General features: G+C 34.4%; 1 protein-coding gene across 1 annotated transcript in view; it reads right to left on the bottom strand.

Annotated features, from left to right (window-relative positions):
• RFX6 (regulatory factor X6) overlaps nt 1-25,788 on the bottom strand; it is a 59,188-nt gene that overhangs the window by 11,610 nt on the left and 21,790 nt on the right. Inside the window, exons 7-12 of the mRNA XM_023651571.2 lie at nt 10,048-10,155; nt 6,396-6,473; nt 6,138-6,251; nt 3,966-4,015; nt 1,129-1,288; nt 66-210 (exon numbers count right to left, since the gene is read on the bottom strand). Of these exons, the coding sequence (XP_023507339.2) occupies nt 66-210; nt 1,129-1,288; nt 3,966-4,015; nt 6,138-6,251; nt 6,396-6,473; nt 10,048-10,155 (655 nt within the window). The remainder of the gene's footprint in view (nt 1-65; nt 211-1,128; nt 1,289-3,965; nt 4,016-6,137; nt 6,252-6,395; nt 6,474-10,047; nt 10,156-25,788) is intronic.

Below are 25,788 nucleotides of genomic sequence, written 5' to 3'. Positions count from 1 at the left end.
CAGCCCAAGATGTCAATAGCACCCACGTTAGGAAACCCTGCTCTAAACAAAGGGAGAAGACTCACGTTCTGTGTAGATATCAGATTCAGTGTCTGTGCTGCCCGAAATAGTGAGAAGGGCCTGAGATCCAATACTATTCAAGTCAACCTTTTCAATATCAGATACCATAGAATTCACGACATGCTGGTCAAAGAGAGCTGGTCTGGCAATCTGCATAAAGAAAGTAAAAAAGACACTAAACTATATCAGTGATGGTCTATCTAAAGGAAACTTTTAGCTTCTAGAGAAATAGTTTCTTGAAGGAAAAGTATCATAAATAACTGTTTTCTTATTTTTAAAGTAATAGCTAATGGTCATGATCATTTCTGTTAAAGCTTTGAAAACTACTTTTGGACTTAGAAGATGACTTTTTTTTAATCTATCATCATAAATAAGGATTTCACAATGTTATGTTTCTTATCTGGAACTATCCTCAGCTAGTCCTTAAAAATTTAGGGGGCTAGAAACCTTCATAAAACAAGCAATCATTTGAGGAGAGGGGGAGTATATTTTAACAATATACAAACATGTATTCCTAATTTAAAAATCACTTTTTTTCTCCCTACGTAAGAGAACCAAATAGTAGGTAGTTTAAAATGTCTTGGGTTTGTGGGTTTCGCAATATCAAATATCACATAGGTTCATTTGCTACAACCTTAATTTTTATTAATTGGATTCATGTGATAAATAAGAGTTTTACATTTTACATTGCATTCAGAAGGGATTTTCTTTTTACTTCTTATTTGGAAAAATTTTAAATTTACAAAAAATTGCAAAGATAGTGTGAAGCATCGCCATATGCTCTCTATCCAGCTTCTCCTAACGCTATCATCTTCTCTAAGCTTATATATTACCAAAATCAAGAAATTAACATTAGTACAACACTAGTAATTAAACTGCAGGCATAATTCGAATTTCATCAATTTTTACACTAATATCCTTTTTCTGTTCTAGCGTTCACTCTAGGATCTCACATTCCATTTAATTGTTGTCTACTTAGTGTCCAGTCTCTGAAAGTTCCTCAGTCTTTGCTGTCAGATGATTCATTTTCGATTCAGAGACTCAAACACTCGCGCCTTACCAACATACCTGAGCAAGATGTAAGAAAGATGTTTGTCGTTTCAGAGAAGACACAAATCTTCGCACAATAGGTATTTTCTTGTCAGTTAGAGCTTCTGGCAAGTTTTCCAAGGATGAAACAACCCACTGTTCCCAATTTTTAGCAAAATTTCTTATGTCAGCCAGTAAGCTACAAGAAAAACCAACAACGACTATGTATTCAATGCTAAGTTGTTCAACACGTATTAAATAAATGTAGTTTAATGGAGGTATACTGTCTTCTACGATTCCAAGAACATGACTTTGAAGTCAGATAGACCTAGCCTATGTCTGCCATTTATCATCTTGGTCAAAATATTCAATCTCCTCAAGCTCCAGTTTCCTCATCTGTTAAATGGGAATAAGAATAGCAGGGTCCAGCCTCATGGCATAGTGGTTCAGTTCAGTGCACTCCACTTCAGCTGCCCAGGTTCACGGGTTTAGATCCCAGGCATGGACCTACACCACTGTCAGCCATGTTGTGGTGGCAACCCACATATAAATTGGAGGAAGATTGACACAGACATTAGCTCAACGCTAATCTTCCTCAAGGGGAAAAAAAACAGGAAGATTAGCAACAGATGTTAGCTCAGGGCTAATCTTCCTCAGCACAAAAAAGAGAGAGAGAGAATAGTATCTGTGTCATAGGATTATTATGAGGATTATATGACATAATTCTTGGAAAGCGCTCAGGTTAAAGCCTGGCATGTAGAGAGTGCTCAATAAGTAATACTTTATTATTAATATTAAACTCATAATTCAATCATTTTCTATAAAATATTTCTGGAAAAATGTAAGTGTGCACTTGATTTCGCATATATTGGCTTCTTGAGAGACATCACATTGGGACCATATGACATCATTTCAGGTATTTAATATCAGTTTCTAGTAACATAGTCTTGTAATCAAAATATAACTGTGGGATAAATTATCAAATGTTTATTAATTATAGGACCCTACTTAGAAAAGTACAAATATTGGTTGTATATATATTATGAAAACATACTAAAATTTAAAAATCAGTCAACAATCTACATATCATATCTCAAACACAGATCCAAATATAATTGGAATAGTGTATATGTTGGGAACAGTGATGTGGTACAGAAAAAGAATAGGCAGAGTTTGGAGTTAAACATACTTCAATTAAAATCTAGGTTCTGCTTCTGACTAATTAGCTGACTCTGGGCAAATTAACTTCTTTCTGCTCCCAGATTCCTCATTTGTGAATTTGGGATCACAATAGCTAGTTTGGAAAGTCTGACAAGTTGTGTTTACAAAACTCCAATTGTTCAATGACAAGGAATTGCTTAAATAAACTAAGTATTTTTCAGACGCTAGAAATCTATGCAATCGTTTAGAACGATAGTGTTGATCTATATTTGTTGACATGGAAAGACTTTCATAGTATTCTACCATAGCAATATATTCTAGTTCCTATATGAGTATACTCTAGTTTCATTTTTGAAATATGTGTATTTATAGATTTTCCTACAAAAAAGTCTGTGAGATAATAACCTAAGACATTAATAGTGCAATGAGATTGAGTGAGTTTGTAAATGTACTTATGCATGCTTTTCATTCCCTACAGTGATCATAAACTACTTTCATACCTAAGAGATAAATACATAAATAGTCCCTTTCAGGCTGGTTGTAGGAATTAAGTGAAATAATTTATGTAAAGTCTCAAAGCCAATATTGTGTTTAATAAAGATCAGGTACTAATACTCTTAGTCATGTGGCTGGATGCCTGCCACTAAATAAGCACAGCCATTCTGCTGTGACATAAAAGTGTTAAGTGTATCTAATTCAGAGCTCAGATTAATGCTTAAAGACTACATATGGATAATTAAAAGAAATCATTGAGCAGGCCAATGCCAACCATTATATAAGTAAATAAAACAACCTGGAGGAAAAAATAAATCAAAAATAAAATTGGTTTTATCAATCATCATGTATTTATTGAGCACCAACTATGTCCACCCTACATGTATTTGGGCCCCAAGGTACTAAAATAAATTTCATTATTTCATTAGACTTTGTTTTAAAAAAAAAATCTGGGGGGCTGGCCCCGTGGCCGAGTGGTTAAGTTCTCACACTCCGCTGCAGGCGGCCCACTGTTTCATTGATTCGAATCCTGGGCGCAGACATGGCACTGCTCGTTAAACCACGCTGAGGAAGCGTCCCACATGCCACAACTAGAAGGACCCACAACAAAGAATATACAACTATGTACTGGGGGGCTTTGGGGAGAAAAAGGAAAAAATAAAATCTTTAAAAAAGAAAAAACAATCTGGCTTTTTTTCCCCCAAGTCTCTATTGTTCTCCCATCAGAAAAGACTGTGAAGAACCTTCAGGAATCGTTTCAATTTGAGATCTTATTCCTTTGTTAAAAGAAAGTGGGAATTCCATTATGCTTCTTTCTGATTTTGCAATTAAGACCAATGTTAATAATAAAGATAAAATAATTTTCCTTATAGTTTTTATTATTGTGATTATTTTCCATCAATTATCCCCATTTATCTTCCTTTAGCCAGTTTCCACTGAAGAACTTTCTCAGTACCTTGAAGGTCAACTACACTAAAATATTTATTTTTCACTTGGGCAGCTCTCAAATTAAAAGGATTTCAGGATCGTTCCATTGGTTTTGTTCATTGAGGTTTGAAAATAAGGATTGAGGCACATATCTTCCGGCTAATACGAAGGGAAAGGAGCAAGAGAATAATCTTGGTAAATGAATGAATTTCTGTATAATGTTTTCCCTTAGTATAATGTATAAAGTTAAACCCTATACTAAGAAATTATCATATTTTATTGACTGAACCTACCTTTCAGGCATTTCTTGCATTGTTGCAGGAATTAGTACATCTGTAAGAACCTGAATCACAGCAAAAGAGAGTTAACATAAATCCTTACTTAGTATTTCTATAGAAAGACACATTATTTATCAATTACTTTTTATTCCTAGCTTTCTAGAGAATAACATGTTAACTCATTTCTTAAAGTTATATTTTTATCTGTGAAATGAATGTACGTGTGAGTTGTGTGTGTTTGTGAGTGTGTGCATAAAAGACAAGGGGAGAGGGAGATCTGAGAACATGCAATACTAGATTAAGCAGGTGACACTCATGTACTGAGTACAGAGAGTTAATGGTTATAAAAGAAGGAATACTGAAAACAGAGGGCTAGACTGTGCCCTAAATGTGGGTGAGATGGGTAGGACCTTAATGAGGACCAGCAGAAAGAAGAAATTCGATAGTGCTGGCTGATCCCAGCTCAGGAAAAACTATGATAAATGAAGGAGGTGGGGAGCGGACAGGATAGGAGCCGTGCTCATCCACTAGGCTGGCTAATAAACCGAGTGGGCCAGCCTGGGGAAGAGGACAAAGGGGTCTAGAGGAGAAGATATTTCAAAATGTGGGTAGACACTAATTTATAAAGGCCTGTGTAGCCTACCAGCAAAGCATACATGTATTCCTTGTGTATGAGACGGTAAAACAGGAGACAGCATTGTATACGCCCAGTATGTTGGTTACCAATGAACTGGCCTTGGGAATCATGCTCTGTTTTATGGACTAAAAGCTAACCACTCTCTAGAGATGGGCTGAAAATCTTGCAGAAGCTCATTTTACACTGCTCTATTTACAGTGCTCACTGTGCCTCCCTGGGTCTATGGCGAGAAGGGAAAATTTGATTTATTTAAAGGTACTTAAACTCAGGAGTTTTGCGTGTTGGACTCAAAAAAATAGACCATTTGGAAAAAAAAATGCTTTAAGGATATTTCTTGGAGGTGGTGAGTGACAGTCCAGACAGTGTTACCCTGATGGTGGTAAATGTGTGTGCATGACCCCCAGGTCTTTTCTTATACCCTCTCTTGGAGTCACCTTCTTTCTCCCTTCTGGTTATTTCCTTGAGGCTTAGACATTGCAGACAATCAGTTAGTACAAACCAACACTTTCTCTTTAAATAACAACATTCTTATTCAACCCAGAAAAATGAGACAACCCTCTCTCTCTGTTGTCATTCTTCAACTTTCACTTTAAAGGTAAAGAATATACGTACTTAGGCCTCCATTCTCTTATCCCGTGGTGAGGGAGAACTCATCACAGAGGATGAACACATGGGCGCCCCCCTTCTGGTTCAAGCCTACCTACAAGTTCTTGGTGTGCAAAGTTGCTTCTGGACTGAGTATATCTAGTTTCTGCCTCACTTCTCTGCAAACCTAAGAACCTAATCATAGTAACTAACTTAGAAGGATTTATTTCCTAAATGCTTAACAGGGTTCCAGCTTGGGTTTTCCTGCTAATTCAGATTATGTTTTAAAAGGAAAGCTTTTGTTTCTGCTTATGACAATATAACAAGTAAATGTGGTGAACTCACTTTAAAATACCCAGATTGCAATACAGTTTTCTCCCTCAGCTTGCGCCTTGTTGCTCTTCTAACTAGGAAGCAGGTCAGGGAATTAACTTCTCTTCCTGCCCAGCTAAATGCTTGGCTAGAAGGCTAACCAGCTCATCTTTGTTCAGGAAGTCTTCATGATCCTTCTATAGACACTTGAAGAATTTTATTCAGTTTGAGAACAGAATTAGACATTAATGCATTAAAGCTAGAGATTTCCAATATCTTAAAATTATTAATCCTGTAAGAGTGCTTAATTCTGCTTTTCCCCAAAACACTGATATTGTGAAAAAGCCATTGTGTTATTTACTCTGAAAACACCTTAAAAACAGTCAATAAAAATTAACTAAGTTTTCATGTATGAGTATGTCACATTAGAATCATTCTTAGCTGTAAACAGAAGTTGATTCTGTTTTACTTAATGTAAACTTATCTTAAAATACATACACTATTAAACTGCTTGATTTCTCATCAGAAAAAAAAATTAGTAGTGTATCTCCACCCAGAAACAACAAATTTATTGAAAAATAATGCAAAAATTTAGATAGAATGCTCTTTAAATAAATATATGGTTCATGTTTAAGATATCCCAAAGAGCTTACCTTATAAAGAATTGAGTCACAAACACAGAAGATGTCAATGATAACAGGATTTTCAAGCAGGGGAAGAAGATGATCAGGCATTCCTTGCCAAAAGTGTAATAAGAAATGCTGGATCTAGTTGCAGAGCAAAGAGTACGTACATTAAGATTTTTTCCTTAACATGAACTCATATAAAGAACAAGACAAGAAAGCACATATACATATATATATATATATATATATATATATAGTCAGCAAAGAATTCTTTGTCACCCTTACCTCTTCAAAGTTTCCATTAATTGCATTGTCCAGGATGCACTGGCAGTGAGTTTTATACATCATTATGAGGGTATCAACCTATTTCAAGGAAGAAAAAGATTAACCAAAGCATCCTTTCAACAGTGCCTTCATTTGTTCATGCCTTCATTTGTTCATTCATTCAGCACTCGTTTATAAAGCTCTTGTTATGTACCAGGCATTGTGCTCAATGCTATGGGATCAAAAATAAAGGCATAATTCTTATTTCAAGGAGCTTACTGCCTTGGGAAGAAGAAAGGCAAGCAAATGAACAATTACAGTATAATAAGAACAATGAGAAAGGTGACTGTACAGGGAGCTATGGGCCAAAGCTGTATAATTTTCTGCCTAATAAGAAAATTACCTTTGATTGGAGAAATAAATGTAAAATGGTAAAAAAAAAAAAATGGTAAAACATAGCAACTCTTCACACAGTCTTATTAAGTGAGTGCTTGGGCAGTGTGGCATGGTGGTCCTCAGTTTTGGTTCTGGAGTCAAATAAAACTGAGTGCCCAGCTCCACTGCACTGCCTTGCATGTGTTGCCTTGTCTCTGAACCCTCGGCTTATTATCTTTAAGTAGGATGGTAATAACATATTATGCATATGGTGTTAAGAAGATTAAATAAAATAAAACGTGTTGCACATAGAACAGTGCCTGGTGCACAGTAAGACCTTACTAATTCTCACCTAAGATTAGTAATGATATCAAATGACTCATTTACCCAAAAAAGATTTGAACACTGAATGTCTATTATGAAAAGTTTCTATTTGCAAGTTACCACAGATATTTGCATTGCATAGTTAAAAAATGTTAAACATATTCTAAAATTTGCAATAAATTAGAACTAAATAATATTGTAGCAAATTAACAGTACTTAAATTCAAAACTCTTTCTTTCATATGCTAGAAATCTCCCTACTTGTTACTAATTGTGTGGCCCACGTGAATAGGAGCACGGCTTACAGGTTAAAGGCGTGAGCTTTACCCTGAAACTACCTGGACTCAAATGCCAGCTCTAATTCCACTTACTAGCTATGCAATGTCGGCCAAGCTACTTAACATTTGTGTGTTTTAATTTCCTCATCTGTAAAATGCAGATGATAATAACAGTAAATATTGAACGGGGTTGTTATGAGGACTAAATGAATTAACAAATGCAAAGTGGTTGGAGTAATCCATAATGCATGTTAAGAAATTGACTGATGTTAGTTCTTTTTATAGCAATAGTATGGGATAAAATAGGGTGGTGATGGTGATGGGGGCATTCTACCCTAACCCTTTGTTCTCCAACTTTTACTCCTGCAGCCCTATGACAGCACATATCTTTGTGGTTTAACTCAAAACTATGTAATGATGACATGCAAATTACCTATCTACCTCCAAGCAAGTATGTCGACTATAAGACATCTGTAGCAGGATATGTCACCATTTAATACAATTTAGACGTGTTCTATACTTTAAGCAACGATATTATATTTTTAGATGGGTTGCCAAGATGTATATTTTTAAAATGAGGATAAGGACAGCGTGAAAGATAGAAAAGAATTAGAAAAGAATTCATAACTGTTGTCAAAAATTAACCCTTTGAGCCCTCAAACCTACTAAAGAACAAGTAAGCTTTTATGTTCACAAGTATTTCCACTTATTTGTGTCAAAATTTATACAGAAATCATCCAAATTTTTAAACCTACCACTGGTACTTCATTTGTTTATTCAATATTTGCATAGTCTTAGGACAATACATTTTCACTGTAGTACACCTAGCATTCTTTAGAAACATAATTTTGCTCAATTTTCTGAGAAGAGACATCACATTATAGAGGGCAGGAGCAGAGGCAAGGCTTATTTCCAGTAAAGTCAGTGAGCATGTGGTTGGAGGTGACAAGTGCCTTGAGTGACACACTATGATGAGGCAGAAAGCAGGCCCCTCAGCCTCAGTGAACACCCCTCACTGGGGTCAACTTCTCACTGGGCAGCCTCCATCCTTTCTATCTCAAGAAAGCACATGCTTATAGTGCTTAGTTTCAGCCCAACACCTCTTTCTAGAAACTGACAAGCTATCTAGGGAACTTGGCTACTGGCTAAGAAGGTGAAAGGCAGGGCCCAGTTGTCCTTAAGGGACAAAAAGGGATGTTAGTGTTGGTGCTCACGAAGGGGACCACTAGAATAAACTTAGAAACCAGGGGTTATTTAAGCCTGTTGATTCCTGAATGACAAATGACCTACAGACCAGTTTTTCAAGTTGACAGGTAAGGAATTCCTTGGAGGCTAGCAGAGAAACTGAAATAAACTATTGGAACATGTTCCTCCCCTCTCTTTTTTTCTTTCTTGCCCTCTTCATCTCCCTCTCTCTCACCACGTATATTTACACAGTAAACATCTTCATGATATGTTTGCATGTAAGCAATCCTCTCCACAAAAGTGATCCAACAATACCCTCCCCAGAAGAACTGTGTTCCCCGAGGTCCCACTGATTTCCAAGGTTTCTCCATGAAATGTCTCACATGTTAACATTTACCAGAAGTGTTTCAAATTTGAAGTCATAAGATCACACATTATATTTATAAGGTTAAAAAATGATGTGATAACCCTGAGAAATGCGATGGGAGAGGAGAATAGTAGGAAGTGCACATATTTCAGGAGACTTGCTTGGAATCGGCATCTGAGAATTATCTTCAACACTCTGCCTATTCTTAACTGGGAGAGTAAGTCTATCATCAGAATGAACTATGCATCTATTTTTCTATCAATAGACCTTTTTATCAATGTGTTATTTTTATTTCCAGTTTTTACAGAAAGCTCACTACTAAAGTAATACAGCTGGACATTAGTCAATCATATTCCTCTGTCTTTGCACCTCAAAAATATGAACTGACAGTATTCTATGAAACGTGTCCTCCTCAAATGATAATAAAAAGTGAACTTTAGTTGAAAGAATGTAGAAATCATTATGCCCTGATTTAATAATGGATCCTGCTATTAGTCAGCCAGTAGGTACCCAGCAAATGACTCTAGAAGTTCAGAAATAGAGGAGGATTTAAACTCAGACTTTATTACATAAGCATTGAAGAGCCATATGGAGAATTATTTATAAACTGAATCCTATGAAAATGTTTCCTCCTTAACTTTCAAAAAAATTGCAAGTGTAAGAGAGCACAGAATTTTAGAATTGAGAGGAAATTTGTGCTCATCTAGTGTAGTCTTTGCATTCATCTAGGTATCTCTCCCTCAGCGATGGGAACAAGTTCTGTCCTAGAGCGGTGCTTGATGACTATTTACTGAAATTAAATAGAGCTAATCCAAAACAAAGCAGGCAATTAAAGAAACTGCGTGTGAGAGACACATTCTTATATTTTCTTCCTTGATAATGAGTTTTAAATAAAAAATAATCTTCAGTCTTTTGAGGTTTATCTGACAACCTTCTGATTACATACTATCATGAAGATGGTAAATAATTAATTGGAAAGTGTTTAATCGATGTTAGTAAACGTTTGTCCCTCCTATAAATCAGTCAATTAGGTTTGATTATGCAGATTTCTGACTGCTTCCTGCAAGTACCATGAGATTTCCAGCAAACTGAGATATGGAACCAATATATCAGAGAATCAATACAGAAGTATCTTTAATCGATACCTTGTCTTTGGAAATGCATCCTTGGTACACAAGGTGTTGAGCACTGGGGAATTCTGGAAGAAGCGTTCCAGTTTTTGAGCTAAGCGAATATTTACGAGTGAAGCCGCCCTATGATTTAGAAAAATGAAAAGAAGCAAATCATTATCAACATATGGTTCCAAAATAAAATTCTAGTAAATAGAAACCCATCAAATTTCATTCTTCTTAATCTTGCAAATCATGAGGAATTAAGGAGATTGGATAAAGTGTTGAGATGGTATAACTGAAATAAACTAGACATGTCAGCAAAATTATTATTTCCAAACTATAAATAGTTTCATCGTCGGGATATTGTCCCTATTACGTTGAATTTTAGTTTTGAACATGTGTCCATTTTCACAACTTTTAGAGATTTAATTTTAGTTCACCTTTGTTACTGGCATAGTTTTGAAAGATGTACTTTTAGAACTATTGAAATTATTTTAACTATAAGAAGCTCAGGAATTGACAAATCCACCCCCCCCCCCCCATGGATTAAGTAAATGAAGTGATAAGAAGTTAATTAATTTTTTCAGTCTCAGAGATAATTAGTGATAGAATTGTGATTAGAATCTAACTCTTCTGATTCCCAGACTAGGACTCTGGACTTTCCCACCTCAACTTTCCCCGACTCTAAGTTCAGATATTTGCTGTTCTTTTGAATCCTTTGGGGAAAGTACACCTCCAGCAGTTTTCAGAAAATTAGAAAAAGTGACAAATAGCAAATAATATATAATGCTGGAGTGCTGATTCACCTGCACAAAACCCCCCCAGAAAGAGAGAATGTGTATTCATGGCAGAACCAGAGCCTCAGCAAATCAGCCTTTCAGGTCATAGCTGTTTGTTCCCGCACAACAAACAAAATTTTAACAAATTAGATTGTCATCAAAAGTTTGGGCAAAGAATGAAATTGTGAGTATGGTATAAAGGAAATAAAGTATTCCTGGCAGGGACCAAATTTCATTCTTTTCCATAGTTTTCCCATGTGCATTTCTAGATACTCGTTTCTTTGTCTTTGTCATATTGAAGATGTTTGCTAGACAAAAGCTTTATTACTGACATAGGTAGGTTGGGATCCCACCCTGTCTTATCATTCCCAACCTTTGTAGATTTATCATGAAGGATTGAGAAGTTAGGAGGACTTTTGAGTCCTTAAACACCAGATACTTTAGAAACACTGATTTCTTATTGATTGATTTGATATATGCTTTCAAAAAAATTTCATACTAAGAGTGCCATGGAAATCTATTTCTTTCAGATTCTGTTTTAAGCTTTAACCTTGTTAACCTTTATTTTCAAATATAGATAAAGAATAATTATTCTGATTAGCTATTTTTAAGAAATTAATAAATAATTACTATATAAATTTACTATCATAAAGTGATATAAAAGCATAGTTAATCCAAATCCACTCTATTTAATCAGTCTTAATAATTCAGGATACGCTTCAAAGACTTTCAGTGTTTTGGGTTTGTCATTTATAAACAATAATTATCATTGCACTGTCAAAAAATGATAATGTCAATAAGTAGGGAAAATAAGAGAATGCAAGAAAATAAAATGCTTAATCTTGAAGGAAAAAGTTTGGCAAAATATGAAGCTAACATTTGACAGATAAACATAACAAAAATGTACCTAAATTCTAATTTTGGGAAAGTTTATACTTTTTCTTTTACCTATTCTCTCAGGTGGAAAATCATGTTTATTTACCCAAGATGTAATTTGGTGAGATGAGAAATATAAACCAAAAAATGACAACACATAGTGATGCACCAGCCCTGGTGGCCTAGTGATTCAGTGTGGCATGCTCTGCTCTGGCAGCCCAGGTTTGGTTCCCAGGCATGGACCTACACCACTCATCTATCGGTGGCCATGCTGCGCTGGTGGCTCACATACAAATTAGAGGAAAACTGACAACAGATGTTAGCTCAGGGAGAATTTTCCTCAAGAAAAAAAATGACAATGCAATGCGTTGTGTTAAATTTAAGTTAGGAATATGAGAACAGTCTCATTTCCACGAAACAAATATTACCAATCAAAAATCTTTCCATAGGGGCTGGCCCCGTGGCCGAGTGGCTAAGTTCACTTGCTCTGCTGCAGGTGGCCCAGTGTTTTGTTGGTTCAAATCCTGGGCGCAGAAATGGCACTGCTCATCAAACCATGCTGAAGCAGCGTCCCACATGCCACAACTAGAAGGACCCACAATGAAGAATACACAACTATGTACCAGGGGGCTTTGGGGAGAAAAAGGAAAAAATAAAATCTTTAAAAAAAAATCTTTCCATAAAGGAAAAGAAAAACAGGCTCAGAAGATTTAACAGGTGAGTTTTATCAAGCAGTCAGGAAACAGATAATTTCACACTTAAAAGAATTTTTCAGACAATGGAAAAGAAGGATCTTTTTCATTTGAAAACGTTTATGTTTGAACTAGATAAGGATAGAGAAAGAAAGAAAAATTGTGGGCCAATCTTGATTATTATCATACTTGAAATAGTACTAAACAAAATACTAGAAAACCAAATCTAGCAGTGTATAAGAATGACTATAGCCAAATTAGTTTTAAATTCACCACACTAACAGAAAAAAAAGAGAATGCTATATATTATATGATGATGTCAACTGATGCACAAAAAGCATTTGTTTAAAGTTCAACTACCAGTCATTTCTTTCCCTCTGTCTCCCTTTCTCTCTCTCCCTCTCTCTCTCTAAGTTAGAAATAGAGGAAAACTTCATTAATCATTCAATAAAGAACATCTTTCAAAAGTCCACAGCAAATATCATACTCAATGGTAAAATACTATAAACACAAATCACAAATAAGATAAAGTTGTCTACTCTCATTTCTTTTATTCAACATCATATTAGAGTTAATAGCCAGAGCAGTAAGAACAGAAAAAGTAATGAAAGATTAAATATCAAAAAGGAGGGAAAAAACTAGCCTTATTTGCAACTGATATGGTTGACTACATTGAAAAACTACAACAACCTGCACAAAAATTGTTACAATTAACAAGAGAGACTTTTAATAAAGTTGCTAGATACAAGATCAATGTAAAACTCAACTGAATTTCTAAAATCAAGGAACAAACATTAAGAACAAGCAATAAAAAAGATTCTGCATAAAATAACAACAAATATTAGAAGATACCTAAGAATAAGTTTAACAAAGAAGTGCCAAAACATTTATAAGAAAATGATTAAACTTTATTAAAAAGTATTAAAGAAATTATGAATAAGAAGTTTCAATGTTGTGAAAACATCAGTTCAACACAAATTAATCTATTTCCTCAATGCAATTCCAATCAAATTCGACCAGGTTTTTGTGAAATTTAACAAGCTGATTTTAAAATGCATGTGGAGATGCAAAAGACCAAGAATAGACACAACACTCCTGATGAAAAAGAATCTGGCAAGAAGATTTGCATTACCAGATATCAAGATGTCTTATAAAGCTTTAGTAAATAAAACTGATATTGGCATAGGGATAGGCTAAAAGAACACTGGAATGAGATAGCCCAGAAATGGCCCTCGTGTACATGATAAAATTAGTATTGCAGATTACCAGAGATAAAAATGGCTTCCTATCTCATATCACACTCAAAAATCAATTATGGGGGAAGATTATGGAAAGATGGTGGAGTAGGAACTACCAGGAGTCTATCTCCCCATTAAGACAACAATTGCACTGGCAGGATCTGTCTGATGTAACTATTTTGAAACTCTGGAGTCTATTGAAGACTTCAAGAGGAAGGCTTGGATGGTAAACTGCCGTTAGTTTTGGCCAATTTCAGCTCTAGCCCAGTAACAGCTACTATCCCCCTCCTGCAGCCCATAGTAGGCAGTGTGCAAGTTGCACTAGCAGTTTGCTCATAGCTCGTGGGAGCCAGGGTGGGTAACAAGGATCTTGAGCTCCAAATATTGAGGGCCTGTGACTGATCACTGATTGCTGATTCTGATCATGGAGGTGCAGACACAGAGGCAGGGAATCACTTTTGCATCCCCACCTCCAGCTACTGCAAGGTCCTCCATCTCTGGCTGACATGACTTCTAGGGGATTTAAAAGATTGGCATCTTTTGCTCTCTTTCATTTTCTTTTCTTTTTTTCCCTCTTTTGAAAACTAGACATTCAAGACTAGGACATACAAAGGCAACTGCCTATATGAGAGAAATTAGAATATTGCTGAGCACACCCAGGGAAAGGTGCAGGCTCAGAAAAGAGCTGAGAAGACCTTAAGTTTACACCTCAGGCTGATCTTGGCATGGAAAAAGCCTAAAACAATAAAAAATAAAACAAAACAAAAAGCAAAACCTTGGGAATGGGGGGAATCAGATTTCCAGAGTTAGAACATTATTAGATTCAAATGTTGTTTTAAATAAAAAAATCACAAGGCATACAAAGAAACAGGAAAATATAGCCAATTCTAAGGGAAAAAATAAACCAATGGAAATTATCACTGAGAAGGATTAGATGGCAGACCTACAGACAAAGATCTTAAAACAACTGTCTTAAAGATGTTCAAAGAACTAAAATAAGACATGGACAAAGTCAAGAAAATGATATATGAACAAAATGTAAATATCAATAAAGAGAGAGAAAACCTAAAAAGAAACCAAAAGGAAATTCTACAGCTGAAAAGTACAATAACTGAAACGAAAAATTTATTAGAGGGATTCAAAGGCAGATTTGAGCAGACAGAAGAAAGTATCAGAGAACTTGAAGAAAGAACAATTGGAATGATCAAATCTTAGGGACAGAAACAAAAAAAAATTGAGAAACGTAAACAGAATCCAAGCACCCTGTAAGACATTATCAAGAAGACCAACATACACATTGTGAGAGTCCCAGAAGGAAAAGGAGGGGAGGTGGAGGGGAAATTATTTGAAGAAATAATGGCTGAAAACTTCCCAAGTTTGATGAAAGACATGAATATAAACATTCAAGAAGCTCAACAAACTGCAGGTACAATGAACTCAAAGAGACATACACTGAGACACATTATAATCAAACTTTGAAAAGAAAAAGACAAAGAGAGAATCTTGAAAGAAGCAAAAGAGAAGCAACTTATTACATACACGGGAGCCTCCATGAAATTATCAGCAGATCTCTCAGCAGAAACTTTGGCGACCAGGCTAATATATTCCAAGGGCTAAGAGATATAAACTGCCAATCAAAAATCCTATATCCAGCAAAACTTTCTTTAAAAAGTGAGAAACTAAGATATGCACAGATAAACAAAAGCTGAGTGAGTTTGTTACTACTTGATCTGACCTGCAAAAAATGCTAAAGGAAATGAAACAGGGTAAAAAGAAAGGACACAAGACAGTAACTCAAAGTCACAGGAAGAAATAAAAATCCCAGTAAAGGTAAATACATAGACAATTATAAAAGCTACTATTATTGTAAAAACAGTGGTAACTCCACTTTCTATTTTGCTGGAAGAGACTAATACATTTTTTAAAAAAACAATCATTAGTCTAAAAGCTCAGATTATTGTAACTTTGGTTTGTAACTCCACATTTTGTTTTCTACATAATTTAAGAGACTGATGCATTATAAAAAAACTATTAGTGTATTTTTGGATACACAATTTATAAAGATGCAATTTGGTGACATCAATAACTGAAAGGGGTAAGGATAAAGCTGCAAAGGAGTAGAGTTTTGTACATTATTGAAGTTTAATTGAAATAAACTCAAATTAGAGTGTTATAACTTTAGGATATTAAAAGTAATCCCCATGGTAACCAAAAATAAAATAGTTATATAATATACACCAAACCAAATGAGAAGGGAATTAAACTGTTTCACTACAAAAAATCAACTAAAGACAAAAGAAGACAGTAATGTAGGAAATGAAGGACAGAAATGCAATAAGGCATATAGAAAACAAATAATAAAATGACAGAAAGAAGTCACCCCTTATCAATAATTACTTTAAATGTAAACTGATTAAATTATCCAATCAAAAAACAGACATTGGCAGAAGGGATAAAACAACATGATTCCAAGGGCTGGCCAGCAGTGTAGTGATTAAGTTCATGCACTCTGCTTTGGTGGCCTGGGGTACACCAGTTCTGATCCTGGGTGTGGACCTACACACTCTTCATCAAGCCATACTGTGGTGGCATCCCATATAGAAGAACTCTAAGGACTTACAACTAGGATATACAACTATGTACTAGGGCTTTGTGGGAAAAATAAAGGAAGACTGGCAACAGATGTTAGTTCGGGGCCAATCTTCCTCACCAAAAAACATAATAAAGCATACCTTAAAAAAAACATGATCCAATTATATGTTGTCTATATGGGACTCTCTTTAGATCCAAAGACACAAATAGGTTGGAAGTGAACGGATGGAAAAAGATATTCCATGCAAACAGTAACCCAAAGAAAACAGAGGGGGATACATTAATATCAGATAAAATAGACTTTAAATCACAAAATTTTATAGGAGAAAGGACATTATATATAATTAAAAGTTCAATAAAGCAACTATAACAATTATAAACGTTTACATATTTAATAACAGACCATCAAAATATATAAAGCAAAAATTGACAGAATTAAAGGAACAGTTGTACAATAACAGTTGGAGATGTAAATACTCCACTCTCAATAATAGATAGAACAAACAGACAGAAGATAAGTAAGGAAACAGAAGTCTTGAACACTACAATAAACCAATTAGATATAATAGACATATACAGAACACTCTGCTCAACAACAACAGAATATGTATTCCTCACAAGTGCACATAGGCCATTTTCCAAGATAGACCATATGTTAGGCCACAAATTAAGTCTCAACATATTTAAAAAGATATATATCATATAAATTATCTTCTTTGACCACAATGGGATGAAGTTAGAAATCAATAACAGAAGGGAAACTGAAAAAATTCACAAATTTGTGAAAACTAACCAATATACTCTACACAACCAATAGATCAAAAAAGACATCATAAGAGAAATTAGAAAATACTTAGAGATGGAAAAAAATGGAAATATAACACACCAAAACTTACAGAACACAGCAAAAGTAGTGCTAAGGGGAAAATTTATACCCATAAATGCTTGCATTAAAAAATAAGAACGACCTCAAATCAATAACCTAAATTTACAATTTAACGATCTAGAAAAATGAGAACAAACTAAACCAAAAGTGCACAGAAGGAAGGAAATTATAAAGATTAGAGCAGAAATAAATGAAACAGAGAATAAAAAATTGATAAATAAAATCCACAAAACCAAAAGTTGGTTCTTCAAAAAGATAAAATTCACAAACCCATAGCTAGATACACTGAAAAAAGAAAAGAGAAGACTCAAATTACTAAAATCAGAAATGAAAGACTACAGAGTACTGAAAAAAAAAAAGATTCTAAGAGAGTACTATGAACAGTTGTACACCAACAAATTGCATAATCTAGATGAATCCAATAAATTCCTAGAAACACAAATTCTACCAAGACTGAATCACAAAAAAATAGAATATCTGAATCAGTCTATAACTAGTAAGGAAATTCAATCAGTAATCAAAAATCTCCTGGCAAATGGAGGCTCTGGTCCTGATGGCTTCACTGGTGAATTGTATCAAACATATAAAGAACTAAAACCAATCCCTTCTTAAAGTTTCCCAAAAAACTGAAGAGTAAGGAACATCTTCTAACTCATTCTATGAGGCCACAATTGCCATGATACCAAAGTCAAACAAAGACACTACAAGAAAATAATGCTACAGACCAATATACCTTTTGAACATTGGTGCAAAAATCCTCAACAAAATACCAGCAAACTGAATTCAACAGCATATTAAAGGATTATACAACCTGACCAAGTGAGATTTACTCCTACAATGGAAGGATGGTTCAACACAAGGAAATCAATCAATGTAATACACCACATTAAATGAATGAAGGGGAAAAAAAACATTATCTCAATTCAAGCATTTGACAGTCTTTCATAATAAAAACACTCAGCAAACTAGGAACAGAAGAAAACTACCTGAACATAATAAAAGCCATATGAGAAACCCACAGCAAACATCATGTTCAGTGGTGAAGGACTGAAAGCTTTTCCTTTAAGACCAGGAACAAGGCAAGGATGTTGGCTTGAATCACTTTTATCCAATACAGTACTGGAAGACCTAGCCAGAACAATTAGGTAAGAAAAAGAAGTCAAAGGCATCCACACTGGAAAACAAGAAGCAAAATTACCTCTGTTCACAGATGTTATGAGTTTATATGTAGGAAGTCCTAAAGATGCCATCAAAAAAACGTGTTAGAACTAGTAAATAAAATCAGCCAAGCAGCAGAATACAAAGTCAACATGCAAAAACCAGTTGCAGTTCTGTAATATAAAAATGAACAATCTGAAAAGTAAATTAAGAAAATAATTCCATTTAAAATAGCATCAAAATGAATAAAATCCATAGGAAGTAATTTAACCAAGGAAGTTAGTGAAGAACTTGTACAATGAAAACTACAAACATTGCTCAAAGAAATTAAAGAAAACATAAACAGGAAGACATCCCATGTTCATGAATTGGAAAACTTAACATTGTTAAGATACCAATACTACCCAAAGCAATCTACAGATTCAATGCAAAATCCCAGTGATGTATTTTGCAGAAACAGAAAAATCCATCTTAAAATTCATATGGTAGCTCAAGGACCTCAAATAGTCAAAACAACCTTGAGAAAGAAGAAAAAAGTTGGAAGATTCACATTTCCTGATTTTAAAACTTACTACAAAATTACAATAATCAAAACAGTGTATTGCTGACATAAAGACAGACATATAGATCAATAGAAGAGAATAGAGAATTCAGAAATAAACCCTCTTATAAATGATCCAATGATTTTTGACAAGGGTGCCAAGGAGGAAAGGGCAGTCTTTTCCACAAATGGTGCTGGAAAAACTGGATATCCACAAGTAAAAGAATGAAGATAGGCCTTTCCCTAATACCACATACAAAAATTAACTCAAAATGGATCAAAGACTTAAATATAAGACCTAAAACTCCAAAACTCTTAGAAGAAAATATAGGGCAGAAGTTTCACAATACTGGATTTGGCAATGATTTCTTGGATATGACACCAAAGGCATAGGCAATGAAAGCAAAAATAGACAAATTGGACTTCACAAAAATTTAAAGCTTTTGTGCATCGAAAGACACTATCAATGGAGTGAAAACACAATCTATGGAATGGGAGATTATATTTGCACATCATATTTGTGATAAGGGATTAATATCTAGAACATGTAGAGAACACCTAAAATTCAACAATAGAAAAAGACAAAGGACTTGAATAGACATTTCTTCAAAGATGATATAGCAATAGTTAACAAGCACATGAGAAGATGTTCAACATTACTAATCAGTAGGGAAATGCAAATCAAAACCACAATAAGATACCACTTCACACTCACTAGGATGGCTAGTGTTAAAAAAAAAAAACAAAATAAAACAGAAAATAGCAAGTGTTGGTGAGGATATGGAGAAATTGGAAGCCTTGCGCACTTGGTGGAAATGTAAAATGGTACAGTCACTGCGTAAAACAGTATGGCAGTTCCCCCAAAAATTAAAACTAGAATTAGCATATGATGCAGTAATACCTCTTCCGGGTATATACCCCCAAAAATTGAAAGCAGAGTCTCAAAAAGATATCTGTACACCCATGTTCATTGTAGCATTATTCACAATAGCTAAACTGTGGAAGCAACTGAAGTGTCCATTGACAGATGAATGGAGAGGCAAAATGCGGTATATTCATATAACGGAATATTATTCAGCCTTAAAAAGGAAGGAAATTCTGGCATATGCTACAACATGGATGAACCTTGAGGACATTATGCTCAGTGAAATAAGCCAGTCACGAAAAGACGAATACTGTATGATTCCACTTACATGAGGTGCTTAGAGTAGCTGCAATCATAGAGACAGAAAGTAAAATGGCAGTTTCCAGGGACTAAGGGTAAGGGAAGATGGGAACTTATTGTTTGAGTATAGTGTTTCAGTTTTGCAAGATGAAGAGTTCTGGAGATGAATAGTGGTGACAGTTGCACAACAATATGAATGTACTTAATACCACTAAAGTGTATACACTTAAAAATGATTAAGATAGTAAATTTTGTTGTACTTTTTACTACAATAAAAAAAATTGAAAAAATCAACTACAGATAAAGTAAGGACTTAAGTGTTCAGAGTAACTTTATACTTTTCGAAGAATATATACAAAAAATATTTTTATGATCTGAAATATACACAGATTTTAGAAAACAAGATAAGAAAACACTAACCATAAAATTAAAAATTATCTTCATCAAAAGATACTATAGAATGTTAAGCCATGCCACCAACAGGGAGAAGTTACTTTCAATACCTAACCTATAGGATATTAGTATCCAGAATATACAAAGAACTCCTAATAATCGAACTTTAAAAACAGCAAAATTACGTGATCTGAACAAATATGTCATAGAAGAGAACTGGTCAGTAAAAATCCAAAAAGATATTCAAGTTCATATTTTTGATATAGCCATCAGAAACAATTTTCAAATGAAAACCACACATAACATTTTACACCCATTGGATTGGAAAAACTAAAATGTCATTCAGGGCCAACTGTTCACAAGAACATGGAGCAAAAAGAATGCTCACACACAGCTGGAGAGACATAAGTTGACACACAACCATTTTGAAAAATAACTTGACCTTAGCTAGTAAAGTTAAATACGAGCGTATCTTGGGACCCTGATTACCACTCTTGCATGAGTGCACGTGGAGAATGTTCACAGCAATGTTGTTTTTCAAGCAAAAAATAAATTCTATCAACAATGGAACGAATAAATGCATTGCGGTATTTTCATGCAATGGAATACTATACAGCAATAGAAATAAAGGTATTAGAACTACACATATTAGCATTGATGAATCACAAAACCTAATATTGAATGAAACCAGTAAGTCACAAAAAAATGAACCCACTTCTATGTAGGGCAAATAATAAACAATACATTGGCAATAATAAACAACACATGAAACTGACTCTCTTACTCAGTTTTAAGTCTACAGTTCGGCAGTATTAAGTATATTCATATTGTGCAGCCATCACCACATTGTTGGGTATATATTCATAGTGATAAACCTTAAGAAAAACAAAGGAGTGATTAACACCAAATTTTGGATAGCAGTAACTTTTGCTAGGGAGGGAGGGAGACGTGATTGGGTTGGAGTACACAGAGGACTTCTCTCTTTTAAGGTGTGAGGTAGGTCTTGAGTTTTATCTTCTGGTTATTTTTAAAACTCTGTGTGTCTGTGTTGCAAGTAATACATTTCCCAATAAAAAATGTTAAGGGTGCTAAGGAAACACATATTAAGGAACAAAGTATATGTCTTTTATTTTAATACTTCTTTGAAACTCCCATGTTGATAAATAATAGTTCTGTGTAATGGAAGCCAGCAACATGTGTGAAGCATCAACAGGAGGCAAGAGGGCCCAGGGAAAAATTTTTTTAATTAAATTTGTTTGGATATGTTAACAGTTGGGTACAAAGTTGGTATAAATCAAATAATAATATGCTATCCAGAACGTGTAACTCAAAAAGAAAGGACAAAAATGATAAGCTGGGTAAAAAGTAAAATATGACCATTTTAATTCCATTAATATCTTTGCTATGTTAATTGCAGAGGTGCCAGATCATAGGCCAGCTACAGAAGTCTGTTGTGTTTTGTTTTTTTTTCTCAACTGATTAACTTCAGTATTCTTGGGTGAACTATTAAGGATCTTATTTCCAAAAGAAAACAAGAAGGAACCTACAGAAAAGAAACAATATGACTAAAAGGCAAGAGGGTCTGATTTATGAGGAAAGATTAAAGGATTTAAGCTGCACAGTTGGGCTAAGTGATGACTAAAAGAGAGCGTGATAACAGTCTACAAATATTTGAAAAGCGTATACCAAGGAGAGAGGATTTGCTATTTATCTTGGTACGAAGTTGTTAAACTGGCCATGAATGGTGATGGTAAGGAGAAGGAAACTCAGGCTATCAGGCAAGCTTCCTGGTTGAAACGTATGAAACCCAGGAACACACTCTCTAAGAAATAATGGCAACTTCATTACTAGAGAAAGGTAAAATAAAAGGCGGCCCACATTAGATTCACAGGAAAAGAAAGGCTTTCTTTGAACAGGACAAAGTATTGAAACTAGGTCTTGATTGGTTGGTTGTTTGTTTTATTCCTGGGAATTAAAGATTCTGAGACATTCTCTAAGACATTTCTGAAATCTGAAGCACCACATTTATCAACAAAAAGTTAAAGCAATCAAAATTCATACCACTGACTGATAATCACTCTTACCATGCTTTTTCTATCTATTCGTTTTGCTTTTGTTGCTGTTGATTTTGTTTGCTTTTATATTATAAACTATTTTAAACTTAAAAAAAAGATATCAATAAAAAGTAATAAATACCCATGTACTTAGCATCCTGATTAAGACATTCGACATTTGAAATATTAAAGCAGCCTCTGTAGCCCTCCCTAATCTCATTCCCTACCTTTCCCGCAACAAATAATTAATGTTCTGAATTTGGTTAATATCATCTCTATTCAAACCTCTAAAAACTTACCTCATATGCAAATATTCTTAAGCAATATATACTATTGTTTTAAAATTGGTGCCATACAGTATGTATTCTATATTCAACGAGCTTTTTCCGCTCAACTTTAGGTTTTTGAGATGAATCCAATTTGATCCTTATAGCTGTAGTTCACTCATTTCCAAGCAGTATAGTATTCCCTTGTATAAATACATAAAAATATATTCTCTCACTGTATCATAATGACATTTATTTTCCAGTATTCTGAGATTATAAACAATACTACACTGAACATCCTCATACATGCTTCCTTGTGCATGGTGTGAGGGTTTCTCTAGGAATGCAGTCATAGGTAACTTTACCTTCAACTGTCCTTCCCACTCTTTATGAGAGTTCCTTTGCTCCACATTCCTAACATCGCTATATTTTCAGATTTTTTAATTGCTGTTATTCCAATAATAGAGAAATAATTAGTATGGTCTTAGTTTGCATTTCTCTGATTAAAATGAAAATTTCCCTGATTAGATTGACCACTTTTCATATGTTCACTGGCAGAAATAGTATTCAAAACGTTTATTGACTGTATATTATGGAATCTGGTCAATCAGAATGGGCGCCATGAGCACCAACACTATTTATTAGCCATTCTTTTTTATCTTGTGTGAACTGCCTGTTCATATACTATGCTATATTTCTATTGGGCTGTCATTTCTATTATTGAGATGAATATTTTACGTATTCTAAGAACACCGTCCAGTAGAACTTTCTATGATGATGAAAATATTCTATATCTGCACTATCCAATACCACATATGGCTATTGCACTTGAACTGTAGCTAATGTGACAGAGAAACTAAACATTTTATTTTATGTAATTAATAGCCACGTGTGGCTAGTGGTATCATACTGCACAGCATAGTTTTAGATATTAATCCTTTGTCACTTATATTGATATACAAATATTCACTTTTACTTTACATATTTTATATATTTGAAGCCATATATACATATACTTACCTTTGTGTCCAGTTTTTGTTCCTAATTAACATTTCTCCATGTCATTAAAAAAGCCTTTTAATAAATGACACAGTATTCAGTCCCATAAATTACGTAACCAATTTCTTCCTTTTTAGTCATTTAGGTTGATACAGTTTTTCACTGTAGTCAATAAAAATTTTGTGCATAATGTTTTGTCCGCTTTTACTAGTATTTCTTTATGTGAGATTCATACAAAAGTGAAATTAGTGGGAGAAACAGTATGAACCCTTTGAGAACTTGATACAGATCTTGCAACTATGTTCCAGAAAGTTTGTTCTGTCTTCACTAGCAGGATATGAAAGAGCTTATCTCACCATACCTTCACCAGCTTCACAATAATTTCTTAATATCTGATAATTTTATAACTTAAAAAGATGTTTTAATTTTTATTTATTTGGTAGTCTTTTTCATGCATTTATTGGCCTTTCCTTGTTATGTATACTGTCTATTCATGTCTTTTACTATTTGTTGTGGTCTTCATATTTTTCTTATAAATTCATAGGATTTCCTCATCTAGTAAAGATATTATTCCATTGTCACATTTGCTGAAAATATTTTCCCCAGTCTTTCCTTTGACTTCAAATTTTGTATATGATGCTTTTGATACAAAACATTTTCCATTTCCATTTTTATTTCTTCCTTTGAAATTTCTTAAATTGTTTTCATGCTTCAAAAGTCATTCCCTATCCGGAAATGAGGTAGATACATGTGTTTCCTTCTAATTGTTCTTTTTATATTTAACAATTTATATGAAATTCATAAAGGTATGAAGTACAGAAACTTTTTTCCAAAATAGTCCATTTTTCTAACATTATGCCCTGAAGAATTTTATTTATTTATTTGGTACTTCATCTTCTTCCAGAAAGAGCTTAAGACAATTCATTGAAAAATATTTTCTGCCATCGTTGGTTGTAATGTCTCCTTGATCATATGCTAAATTCTTATATACGTATTGGGGTTTTTCCCGGGTATCTAATCTCCACTGCAGACTTGTTCTGCCTGCAGTTGAGGCAGTATCACAGTCTAATATTTTGATATCTGCCAGACAAGTCTCTTTTTGACTATTTTTGCTTACATTTCTCTTAATTATTACTTCCTGATTATTCTTCAAGATCAAGTGTATAGCCATTTTAATCATTTCCAAAAATTAATTACCCACTCAAACTTTTATTAGAGTATTAAATGTCTAAATTAATTTAGGAAGAATTGGCACATTTATAATATCTAGCATTCCTATCCAGGCATGTGGTATGTCTTTTCATTTAAAATTTTCTTTTATATCTGTATTTTGTTTTCAAACAGTAGTATGCATCTCATTATAATTGCTCTTAAATATTTTGCATTTCTACTGGTTCCTGCAATTTAAACTTTATAATGTCCTACTTATCCTGTCTTCCACAGAGACTGTTCCCACCTCTTTCAACAGTGGATCTGTGAGAAAATTAAGTCCTATAGAACAGGATTTGAGTGACCATTTTCTCAGTTTTCCCAAGGATGGCACTTAGCTAGTACCATTCTAGATACATAAAAGAGCTCATTCCTTACATACAACGGGTGCCTTAGGGCATCAGGAATACACTTTCTTTGGGAACCCTGATTGACAATTGCTGGCACTTTCTTTAAACCCTTCAAACTCCCGTCCCCCTCCCCGCCCTCAATGATTTTCACTCTCAGTAGATGACCTAAGTGACTACTGACTAATATCTCAGAAAGAAATCCAAAACCACCAAACTACATCAATGTCCTGTCGCAAAATCTACAAATCTATTCGCATCTGGATTTACCCTTTCTTCTTTCCAGTTTTAATGAAAGAAGTGTTTCTTCTCTCCAGGGCACCTTCTCCACTCTGAAGCTCTTCCCTACCCACCTCTTCAGTGATCTTGTGCTCTCAACTTTCCCCTCTCCTTCACATCTTCAGTCTCTGCTCTTTATTGGATCTGTTTTACCAGCATTAGAAGGTTGGTCTAACCATCCTTCCAAACTAAATTTCCAGTCCTCCTCTGACTGTCCCCCTCAGCTTGACTAAATTTTCTACATTCAGTGCCCCTTCCCACTTATTTCACAAACCAATCGAACCTCAGCTCTCCACAGAA

Source organism: Equus caballus, chromosome 10 (assembly GCF_041296265.1).
Source record: "Equus caballus isolate H_3958 breed thoroughbred chromosome 10, TB-T2T, whole genome shotgun sequence".
Taxonomy (NCBI): Eukaryota; Metazoa; Chordata; class Mammalia; order Perissodactyla; family Equidae; genus Equus; species Equus caballus.
The sequence above is the reverse complement of the archived record's forward strand: the minus strand, read 5'-3'. Positions and strand labels throughout refer to the sequence as shown.